The following is a 12,892-nucleotide window of genomic DNA, read 5'->3' on the forward strand; positions in this document are numbered from 1 at the left end:
GCCGTCGTACACACTACATTATAATATACGCGATCGATACAGAGATTTAAAAAAAAAAAAAAATATAAAAATAAAAAACCGCCTCCTCCGCCGCTCGGACTTTAGGGGTTGCGCGGCGCGAAGAGGGTGGTCGAGAAGGGTGGCCGTCCGCGTAATATTATTATATTAAGCGACGGACGGACGGACACATACGCACACACACACACACATACGTGCACACGCACGCTTGTGCTGCTGAGGCGGCTGGCCATTGATTGAATCGAATTAATACACGGAATACATTATATTATGCGCGCGCGTATATTGCGGTGTTGTCGCGCAAGAGACCACGCACGGTCGCCGTCGTCGTCGAAGGACGTGGAGGCGGATGCAAAGGCGGCGGCGGCGGTGGTCAGCTCGCGTAGAAACGACATATTATTATACATTTATATATATATATATATATATATATATATATACATAAGGGCTTTGAGCGGGTGGTGTGATGACGGGGGTGTACATGGACGGGGATGGTTGGTGACGGCGGCGGGCTGGGGGGATGAATATTATTCTCGGAAGCTATTCGCATTTTCGGACGCTATATACTCGCCTGTGTGGATGAGTGTGTGTGTGTCTGTGTCTGTGTGTGTATGTGTGGGGTTCTCAGATATGCACACACACATACACCAACAGGCCAACGTACGTGCGCGCACACACACACTCACACATTTCTCCCCTCCGTTCTAATATATATTATGCGTATATTGTACGTATTGTGTGTGTATATATATATATAAATATGTATATGTATGTATTTACGCGTCGTAACGGCGTGCGTGAAAGCGAGACGGAGCGACCGAGTGTACGGGAATTCGACTCGGCCGGCGCGGGTAGTACCTCCGGCCGCCGTCAGAGGGTCGTGCCGTCCCTAACCACTACGCGTACCTAGGTGAGCGGTGTGTTGGTCATCGGGCGGGCGGACGGTCACCGCCTCCACCCGCACCCCAATCGCAGCGCCGCCCGCCACTCGGGCACGATAAACCCCCCTACCATCCGCCGGACCGTAGCAACCCGCCGGTCGGTCGGTCGGTCGGCTGGCCGGTCGCCGCTCCACGCCACGCTCGCGCCCGCGGACCGACGCGGCGGCGGCATTCGAAAATTTCAGTCTTCTCGGTCACTCTGTCGGCACTCGTTTCATGTTTCCCCCCGAGGCACACCACGCAGCACCCTGTCGATCGGCGGTGCGCGCACCACCACCGCCACTACCACCACCGCTACCACCATCGCCACCGACACCGTCGTCGTCGTCGTCGTCGTCGTCGTCGTCGTCATCGTCGTCGTCGCCGCCGATGTAGTCGTCGTACACGTACACACGCACACGCACACACCGCGCGCTCTCACACCACCACCATCACTACCACTACCACTACCACTACCATCTTCGCCACCCCACTACCAACACCGCCGCCGAGCGACATCGCATCGTGTAGTGTATACACACACGCGCGCACGACCGTCGGCATACACACGCGATATTTCGCCCCGTTCGTACCTCCGTCACCGACTGCCCCGTGTCGTCGAGTACACATCACAATATCGCGCGCTCCGGCTCGCACGGACGACGAACGCGCGCCACACATCGCTGAAAGACCCGTCGAGATTTCTTCGGTTTTTTTTTTCAAATTATCGGTTCCGTATTTTGGTTTTTTTTTTTTTTTATCTGTTCGAGAAACGATAAAAACATTAAAAGTCGTCCGCTAGAATCGTGATCGTATTTGTTTTAAACACGTCCATTTACCCACCCGTGGACGTTTTGAATTTTTTTTATTAATTTTTCTCGCTATGTTTTCGCCAAAACGTGTTTTAGCCGGCCGGCGGCGGCCACCCGGCGACACGCCGGCGTCACGCCGATGATGACCGTTCGCGCGCGGCATCACCGCCACCGCTACGACGAGTGTCGTTACTACAACACCGCCACTACTGATACTACTACTACTACTACCACCACCACACCACCACCGACGCCGCTACGGGACTGCTCTAGCGACAACAAAACAGTACGCTCAGCTGATTCTCATGTGCTCGCACGCCGAAGGAGAAGCTAATAACGTAAGTATAAAATTTTCATATTATTTTATTACTCCCCTTACAAGTCGAATTTTTCAGCAACGCCATAATCGTCTATTGTTATAATATAGTTCTTATTTTAGGCGTACTTCACTAAGATTTATGCGCGTAATTTATTATATAATAGTTTCGCAATATTATTAAAGCACTGATCATCGTCATCGTAAATATTGTGATTTGTTATTATTTCTTTTGAGATCACTGAATCGTTTATAATAATTAGCAATACATATTATTCACACAATGTAAACCGAAAGCATGTACGATAGAGATATATGTTTTCCTATCGTCGATGTCCTCGGTATTGTTGGAGATTATGTCAAATTTAAGGGGACTTCAGTATTATTTAGCGTATTATACGGACATGTGGCGTGTGCCTTCTTACACCTCCGTACATATTTATCAAAAAGAATTTTTTCACTCAAACACAACAGACGTCTTGTATGATAATTATTAATTTATTATAATGAAATGTTTATTTAATTATAAATATTAATCATATTAACGCGGGTTGGCACGAAAAAATCATAGTTTTTTAATGATTCAATTCAATTAAATGAATCGATTATGGGTCACTAAGTCATGTTTAAGGGTTTATTAGCTCTCTATTGATTCAATAATATATATTTAGTGATTGTTCATGCAACCCGACATTAATGTAATATTAATTAATATTATGTTTAAATGTTACCACTTTACCAGTAACTTCTTGAAAATGATATTTCCACTTATTTTGTGAAAAGCTTAATGTTTTATTACCATAGGATGGTAGACTAGCTTCTCCGATTGGCTAGTCTCGTTTATGTCTAGTTTTATAGGTAGGTACATTTAGTAGATATTATAGTAAAATATAGATCGATTACTATTATTGATTTTATATAAACATATTTGGTCTTAGAAATAAATAAATAGTTAATAATAATAATAGTTTTTAAGAAAGCCTACCTAAAAATATTGTTTCGACGCGGCCAAGGTTTTGTAAAAGTGTAAGAACCCTCCCCTGATCTTTGCCTAAATCAAAGGCTACCTCTGTGGCGAATAACAATTATTATTATTTTTCATTACTGTATGTATAGCGTGGTTGTGACATAATGCGATATTATTCGAGTTTGTATAAATACAATATAATATTTTTTTCGGCGGGACGAAAATACATCGGACGCGTATTAAATTTCCCTACATATATCATCGAACGATAATAAAGCAATAAAGCGCGATCGGCGAGCGACACATATCGACCGAGATAACAATATTATTATATTATTATTCGTACATTTTAGCGGTCACGAATATTGTTATTTTTCCGATATTGGTGTGGATTACACGTTAATAGTTAATACGTTATTAATACAGCTGTAGATACACGACGCGCGCTCGTAGTCGATTGCAATAAGCCGTCATACGTACGAGTCGTACGACGATATAAAATAATATAATTGTTAAATTATATCCGAACAGTTTTTGTGTTTTCGATTTTTGTGTAGGTATGAACCGCCAGTTATTTATATAGGTGAACACACACACACACATACATATATATATACACACACACGACACACGTGACTGAATTTCTGCTCAGTAAATTAGCAACGTTCGTATTGCACGTTGTTGCATATTGTTTTTGCTGTTTTTACAACAATAATAATATTATTTATTCCTGGGACACGCGAGTTTTCAAATTCTCGTCTGTACACTGTTTTTCGGCGGCGGGACTATGTCGTACTTGCTACCTGGTACGTATTATCTACAAACCGTTTTACAATGGATATTATTATTATTATAATTATTATTCGCATTATTGCGTATCAAGGTATAGACATAGTATAAAATATATTTTGTAATATAATTGATGTACCGCAGTACAATAACGATGTCGACGATTGAAAACGTATTAATACGCGTTGTAAATATTATTTAAAACGTCATTAGAAAAAGAAAAAGAGAGAGGGATTCCAAACAAAAAAGTTACTCATAATATTTTATATTATTATTATGATGATGACTGTTATTACAGGTATGTCGATTATCGTGAGTCATTCCTCGCTCGCACCGCAGTCACACCGTTGCGGTATAGTTTATGATTTTTTTTTTATAATATTTTTATATAATTATTGAAATAACCGCGTGCACACTCACATACACACACCAGAAACGCCATAAAAATGTAATTAAAATTTGTTATTTTTCACACAACGCGTTTGAGATATAAAAAAATAAACCTCCCCCCACCCTTGTGTAAAAGATAATGATAAAATGTAAGATATTAAAACGTTGTGGCCGGTTATTATGACGTGACGACGCGATGCTAATCGATATTTTCACGTAAAAACACAAGACAACATCGAGTTTTAATAGAGAAAATAAAAATAATTTCGGAAGTCCTTGTTTATCGGCAGAAATGTCGACGTTATAATAATAATAATATTAGTGTCTGGGACAGCGACGGCGGGTGTAATACATCGCGGGCGCGCACCGTCGTCGCCGGCGAAAGTGTTTCGAAGTTTTTATCGTTCGACCCCGACCTTGACATACCCCGTCCCCGTGCCTCAGTTTAGTGAGGCATTTCCGTCGGAAACGGCGTAAGTGTACACACGTCTGAACGTAACTGGACCGAAACGTCATAAATACGTATTTTTATTATTAGGTATTATAACAGTGATCGGTAGGCGACGACATTATAAAAATGTAATATATTATAATCGCAGTTTCGATTTTCACACTAGCTGGGATCAATAAATATTAAAATATATCGATTTATCGTACCAATAATAATAATAAATTGACAATATTTATTATTATTGCCATAATTTGTATGAAACGCGTTTCACAGCGATTGTCGTCGCGGACGTTACACATGTCACCACACACAAACGCACATCGCGCACAGGTGATACACACTCGGTGGGGGTCGAGGGCTGGGGAGGCCGACTAATTGGCCGGGTGTTTGTGTGGCGTGGGTGTGTGTTTGTGTAGTGTGGGTTTGTGTGTGGTGTGTGTGCGTGAGTTGTGTACGTACGTAAATTACACAGGTCGTGTACTACACTTGTCACAGCGGGTGGGCGGCGCCCGCGACGAGGGGTCGCGACTTTGTATACATTATACCGTTTATATGTACATAAATATATATTATTATTTATATTTATTACGCAGTCGGTGTATAGTTTGCATCCAAAAGGACGTTCGGCGGGGTGTATGCTTTCACTCCGCCGATTAAGAATTTAAATATCATATTTTCGGACACGTAAAGACACCACAACGATCTAAGAATTATAGATATTTCGCTTATGTTCGTAAAACATCTCGTACGGAGATATCACCGATCTGTGACCCATTCACCCACCAACCCGTGTGTCCGATAATATTTGGCTATGTGCAACAATCATAACTAACGCGTTTTCGTGTGTTTTTTCTCGTTTTCAGCGCACGTAGTCATGGAGATGCAGATAAGCAACGCGTCCGAGTTCCCGTTGTACCACTCGATGGCGACGGGACCGCACTCGTTCCAGCTTCCCGGCGCTATACCACCAGTCAGCACCATGCCATCGTACAAGAACACCATGTTCCCTGACCGGTTGGGGGGCTTCTATTATGACTCGGCCGGCGTCACTCACGCCATGCCCGTTGAACGGTGTGACCGGTGCTACATAGAACTATCGGTGATCGGCAGTGGCCATCATTTTGGCAAGAAGATGTGCGGCATGTGCGCGGCGAAGGAACAGCAGGTGTCGCCCAAAGTGGAGACCGAAATACTGGACTTGGACTCGCAACAAGTCATGTCACAACAGCAGCAACAACAACAGCAGCAGCAGCAGCAACAGGACACGAACAAAGGGTTTTTGCAGCACGGTGGCGTGGGCGTCGTCGTGCCACCCGGTTACGACAGACCGCCGCAACCGCCTCCACCGCCGCCGGCGGTTGAGTGGCCCGGCTACTTTCAGCCGCAGCAGAACACGCTGTCCGGCGAGCACCTGTCTCCCGATTACAACAACGTGTCGACCACAACCACCACACCGCCGACGATGATGGGCGGGTCACCGCCGTCGGACATGCAACAACAGCAACAGTACCAGGCCAACTTTGACGGTGGCGGGTATGCGGTCGATTCGAACCAACAGCCCGGCGGAGGCGGAAGCGGAAGCGGCGGAGGGTCTGGGTCCGGTACCAAGGGGAACGGGTCGTGGAAGTCGAATGAGGCGAGGCGCGCCAAGACTTACGAGTGTCCGGCTTGCGATAAATGGTTCACCAGTTCTGGTCACCTTAAACGGCACTATGGCACTCAGTTGCACAAGAACGCGGTCAAGCAGAGTGGCAAACCAGATCCCGCGCTTTTGCCCATGAAACATCACTATCATCCGTACCGGGACCCGGCATACGTAGCGCAACAGAAGCTCAAGCAGCAGCAGCAGAACGGCCCGTCGTTGCACAAGCAACAGTCGTCCATGATGATGCCAGCCGACTTCCGCCCCGTCACGTCTACGTCATCGTTCAACACCGATTCTTTTTTAGAGCTGACTCCCCCAAACCTGACAGCAAGCCTCTCGGACAGTTTGGGGGGAACCCAATTCCTACCGGCCCGTCGGCCGGTCAGCAACAGCAGCAGCAGCAGCAACAGCAACAACAGCAGTACGGCCGGTTTCACGGACGAGATGCAAATTTCTTCTTACCCCAACAACAACAGCAACAAATACCGGGCGGACCTAACGGCGGTCCACCATACGGACCGCCGCCAGGCCACGTCGTACCACGGCCACCGGCAGTCGACAGCGGGTCAACAAGCGCTTTCGGCATACCTGCACCACCCGATCACGGATACCATCCAGCCATACACCACCCAGGTTTCTATGATCCAACAAACTACCAACACGGATTTGTACACCACTATGCCCGACAGTAACGGCCGTGGTGGCCATCTGTACCATCGCCAGCTGCAGGAGCTGCCGTACCACCATGTCAACAACGTGGTCGTTCGCAATCCGCATCAGCACCAGTTGCCGCCGTCGCATCAAAGTCAGCAGCACCACCAACACCGCCATCAGCGAATCATCGAGTATCAACAACCGTCGTCCACGACCATGCAGCCGTCGGTATACCAACAACCGCAGCAACAAACCCATCAGCGCCAGTTGCATGTGCTGCAGCAACGCAACATCAAACAGGAACCATCCGAACTGGTCGAGTACAACAACGTTGACGACACTCCGATGGCCAGCCCGGACTCGAGCATTGATCATCATCATCATCATCATCAACACGTCCAACACCAGCAGCTGCACAATCATCGCCCGCAGTATCAAGGCCTGTTGGTGGTGGCGCCCATATCGCCGTCATCGCCGCCGCCATCGCTGCCTCTGCCGCTACATCAGACCGCCACCGACGATGACACGATGGTCAGCGACAGCGACATCGACCTGGACACCGGTTCGCCGCCGAACTTTAACTGCACGGAACTGTCGTCGTCGCACTCGGCGCTGGCCAAAAAGTTCCGGAAAGCCACCCGCGTAACGTGCGACATTTGCAACAAGGACTTCACGGACAAGTGTTACAAGACGCAGCACGACCAGAGGTTCCATAGCGGCGAGAAGCCGTACCGGTGCGGCGTGTGCGGCAAGCGGTTTGGCGAGCAAAAGCTGCTGCAGGTGCACGAGCTCCGGCACAACGACAGCAACAAGGCGTTCCCGTGCACGGTGTGCACCAAGAGCTTCAACTTCAAAAACGATCTGGACCGGCACTTCATGTCCAGCCACTCGGCCGAAAAACCGTACCAGTGCGTGCAGTGCGAGAAGAAGTTCGTGCGGCTGGACCACAAGCGGCACCACGAGAAGACGCACGACGACAATGTGGAGAAGTCGAAAAAGAAGAAGAAGGCGATGGCCGACACTAGTCGCTGGCACGACCACGGTGGCACACATCGGCAGCAGCTCACTGGCGAACTTCAATCGTAAGACATTCAAAACACGTATTGATGAATGCGATCATAGTAAGTCGCGCGGTTTTTTTTTTTTTTTTGTACGTTTACCTCGTAAACGCGATAACTTTTTACGAGATAAAAATATAATGTCGCGGGAGTAGACGACGCGACGGCACCGTCATTGTAAATTGTATTATTATTATTATTTTTTTTTTTTATTCATTTTTAATTTCGGCCGTGACAACATTATTGTGATGTTACACAAGTGTGTCACGCAAACCACTGCGGAAATATTACCGCCGTGTGACACGTCCGAGAACGTTTGACTATGTAGGTACTGTATACTATTATATACTTGTATCGATTTACTATTTCGGTCATTTTTTCGTCCGATAAAAATCGTGTCGATGTTTCCGAAACTGACCGGTCCGGCATTCCGGTACCGTGATAATTACTGAAAACACTTTTCGAGATTGACTTTGCATATTATAATTTATGTTGTACATAACAATAATAATAATCCTAAATCCAGGGGCATTACAATATTGTTAAGAATTTTTTAATTAATATATTTTGCAACCCGCACCAAAAAACCAAATGTAATCCTACCCTAAACCATACCCCCCACCCCCTCAAAAAAATTCCCTGCCCTATTGTTGCGTCGTTTGTTGATGGCTCAATCTCTTACATTAAATATTATAATATTCCTAATATAATATATGTATTATTATTATTTTATACATTTTTTTTTTCATTTGTTAAATATTTTATTTTCATTTGATTTGGGTACCAATATTGCATTAGTTAAAACATATCCCCCACATGTTACATATCACACGACGACGCTCTAGAATTATTATTATTATATTACTTATAACATTCGTTTGTTTCGTACCTGCTATTAACTATATAATATTATAAATGTATGATAATATTATATTGGATATATAAACTGATATTTTAATTTTGTGCTCCATTATAATATTATTTTGTGTTTAAGTAGATCTTTTTTTTTGTTTAGAGCGGTAAGATGTACGCGTTAATTATTATTTTTTATCGCCCTTGTCCTCGGTGCGAATTTTTTAAGTTTTTTCACATATACACAAAATTCTGTTACTATTCTCCAAACCTAATTGTATTAATTGTCCATAGTATTATGTGTTATTACGCCAAGTGTTTATTATTATTATCATTTTTTTTCTTTTTTTTTTTGATTTATTTTAAAACAAATATCGATAGTACAAAAAAGTACCTCGTAGATATTGTGGAAGACTATTACTACTACTACTACTACTACTTGGTATCAACAAACAAATTTATATAATTATAAGTATAACAATAACAATTATAATTATATATTATTATATATTATTAATAATTAGCAAAATTATTATATAATGTTTTAACGAGCAATAAGTTTGTAAATAAAAACAAAAAATAATAAAGATTGATTAGAAATAACATGTTTTGTATACGACATGTGCGATTTTGATTTTCCTATAATCTATAATAATAATATATATATATATATTATATATACGTATTATATGGTTAAATAGGTTGATTTTACAAGGAATAAGTGTGTGAAGTCACCCTTCTCCCACGTCCATCCTACACTTCTCGCTCCATCTCGGTGATAGGGTCGTGGATTTTGAACCCAAGATAGACCCTTTTAATACGTTGTAGTCGTTGCCGGTATATAATAAGGGATGGGAAGTGATTCTTATAACCCTTCGCGGCTTCCACACTGCCGTTCCTCCCTTAACCGTATTTTATTAGGTATTACAGTACACTTATTTCAAACCGACTGAGGGCGAAATTGCCACCGATTGTTAGCTATATAAGTTTGGATAAACTGAAAATTACTGGTTACACATCGAGTAGCGTCCAACAAGGTTTATTATTAATATTTATTTTTATTTATTAAAAGTACATTTAAAAAAAAGTAAGTACGGTAAACAATTACTTTAATAATACTAACAAATGAGACTATTTTAATTTAACATCAAGAAATAAAACAAAAACAAAAAATACAAAAGAATTAATTAGGAACAATAGGTAGGTATTATAAGAATTAGTAGAAAGACTTCATTGGAAATTCACACCATTATTATACCAGGGGCCTGATAAGCGGTATATATTAGCATTATTATATTAAATAATTTTTGTTGACACGCATTCGTTCAAGGTTTGTTATAAACAAATAGAAATAAACTTAGATAGTGTGACATATTATTATGTAAATTATACTTTTGTAAGATACTCTGTGTATTATTAATCGCAAGCGTGTGTATAGTATGTGCGACATATACGCATTGTGTTTGCCTATAGAAAACGATTTGTAGATAAATCCTTTAATTTTTAAAATAATTTTATTTACACCATAATGTAATGAACATTGGAAAACCTTTGATTTTTAGTGGACACGCAGCGATTAAAAATCGGTAAATCGTGGAAAATGCATATAAAATTTTTTTTTTTAATATCACTATATAAACTGTATCAGCATATTATGATAAATTAATTTTGAATCTACAGCCATCGCATGATTATATAATAATATTCGTAACTATTAATATATTATCATCGCAGTATTATAAAATAATTATCAATCGACTGATGATCCATAAACCACGACTACAAACCCAAATTGTGTTTGCATTTCTAGTTACATGCTGTAGGCACTATAGGTTAGGTAAGTATACTATATAGATTATGCTCGCTATGTATTATATTATATTCGCTTTATTATAATACGGGTAGCACACCCCGACCACCGCTTTTCCGCCTTCACGATACCGCCACTGCCGTTTACCTCCATAACCTATTCAAACTCTTCCACCTCATCATCCTCCTGTGCGCTATACGCGCTCATATATATATATTCTTAGCGTTTCGTATATAATGTACGTGGCGGGCGTGTTGGCCGACAGAAATTTACATTTTTCGAGACCGTTCTAGCGCGGCCGCCGCGGCGGAGGGCTTACGGAGCAAATGACGTCTAAATATTTACAAGTGTTTGCGTTGACCACCGTCGTTAAAGGTTATATACATTGTATGTGTGCCATAGACACACACACACACACATACTCACAATATAAATTATGCCACTGCCTGCACACACACACGAGTCTCTCTACCTCTCTCACACAACACATTACATATATAATATAAAATATACAGAGTAGAATATAAAGTGTAGTTCTTAGGTACCTATATATATGTGACGGCAGGGTAGTGAAATGTCATAAATAATAATGATACAGCAGCAAATGGACGTATCGAAACACGTATTGGTCAGATATCGTATTATAATACAGTAGGTGATATTTAGTTTAAGAAACGTTACTAAATTAGGTCCGACGACGGTTGACCAGCGAATACGAAATAATCGAAGCCTTCTACCGTCGTCGGTAACTCGCTATTGACCGTCGAACACCGTAGACACGATACCTATAGTGGCCCTATAAATCCCTAATATGTATAACTAAAATACTATAATAATTACCTATTATATTATAATAATTTATGGACGTTCATATTGCTATACCTGCACAGTACCACCTATATATATAGTATCCACTGAAAATTACTGTTCATAAAATTCATGTGAGCAGGTAAGTGCTTATAAGTTTACTAAGTAATCATTTTTACTTATAAATCCATCTTTTTTTTTCATTTTGTTTTTTTTCTAGGATAATAGAACAGTATTAAGTCACGTTATTTTTCTTTGACTATTCATAAAAAAATTAAAAAAGATAAGTTAACTTAAATTAGGTTGTACAGTGTGACTTTAATATAACATATTATATTATGATGTAGCTGTTGAATTGGAAGTTTTGTATTTTAGTAAGACAGTAGACGATCGAGAAAAACAAAATATGGCATTTGAAAATTTTTTTCTATTGTAGAATATGAAGTAAAATGTGTTGGCGTATATCAGATGTTTTCTACGTACATTATTTTAGTAAGAAAAAATATTTATTTTTATGTAAGCTTATGAAAATACTTATCGTAGATAAAAATATAGATGTAGATATATAGATATTATACTAAATATCACCTGTGTACAGACTACAGTGATTTTTAGGCGTTCTCGCACCCATTTTTCTATTTAATAGAATATTTAATATACCTAAAGATCATATTTTCAAATTTCTGATATCGTTTGTACTATTAAAGGAGTGTCTTGGGGTGATACTAATTTCTATTTTTTAATTGAGGATTTTAATTGCAAATCATTTATCGGTTGATTTTCTTGAAAAATTTGATGTACCTAAATCAAAAATCTAATGAGTAGTTTCTGAATTATTAAAATGTTTATATTATAACTTATAAGAATAGTAATCCATAAAAATGGATTTATAAAAATAATAACTGTAATATGTATTAGATATATAGTGTTTGTTATGCTTAGATCATTTTGCGAACAATTTTTTATTGATAAATCAATAGTATAATTACTTTTCAAATCGTCTGTTCTATCTCCTTAACCCATTATTATTAAGATATATTATCCTTCGTGCACAAGTTATGTAACTCAAAAACTACTATTTAGATACATCAAAATTCTCAAAAAAAAAAAAAAATTATCTGCTTGATAATTAAAAATGAAAAAAGGAAAATTCTATTCTAAAAAAAGTAATTTGTATTGTCACAGGATCATCCTTAAGTGGTACAAAAAATCTCAAGGATTCAAAAATATGGTCTTCAAATTTATTTAAAAATTCCAAAAATCGAATTCGAATATATGTATAAATTAAGGATTAAAATAAAGTGGGTAGAAGCATGCTTAAAAATTCACCTTGCATATATTTATAAAATAATACCTATATTTTATTCTATTATATTGATAATAGTGTAGGTATCAAACAATTA

At 40.5% G+C, this 12,892-nt stretch overlaps 1 protein-coding gene across 1 annotated transcript; it reads left to right on the forward strand.

Annotated features, from left to right (window-relative positions):
• Nucleotides 1-1,164: 1,164 nt before the first annotated feature.
• Nucleotides 1,165-9,477, forward strand: LOC107163449 (zinc finger protein zelda). The gene is made up of 2 exons (XM_015510893.2): nt 1,165-2,088; nt 5,527-9,477. The coding sequence occupies exon 2, from the start codon at nt 5,538-5,540 to the stop codon at nt 8,046-8,048; it is 2,511 nt and encodes an 836-aa protein (XP_015366379.2). The 5' UTR covers nt 1,165-2,088; nt 5,527-5,537; the 3' UTR covers nt 8,049-9,477.
• The last annotated feature ends 3,415 nt before the right edge of the window (nt 9,478-12,892 follow it).

The sequence above is a fragment of the Diuraphis noxia genome, unplaced genomic scaffold (assembly GCF_037042655.1).
Source record: "Diuraphis noxia isolate RWA-SAM2 unplaced genomic scaffold, SU_Dnox_SAM2 contig0004, whole genome shotgun sequence".
In the NCBI taxonomy this organism is placed as follows: domain Eukaryota; kingdom Metazoa; phylum Arthropoda; class Insecta; order Hemiptera; family Aphididae; genus Diuraphis; species Diuraphis noxia.

Excerpts from the sequence above, each read along its gene's own strand:
- LOC107163449 (XM_015510893.2), top strand. The coding sequence starts at position 5,538 with ATGGAGATGCAGATAAGCAACGCGTCCGAGTTCCCGTTGTACCACTCG.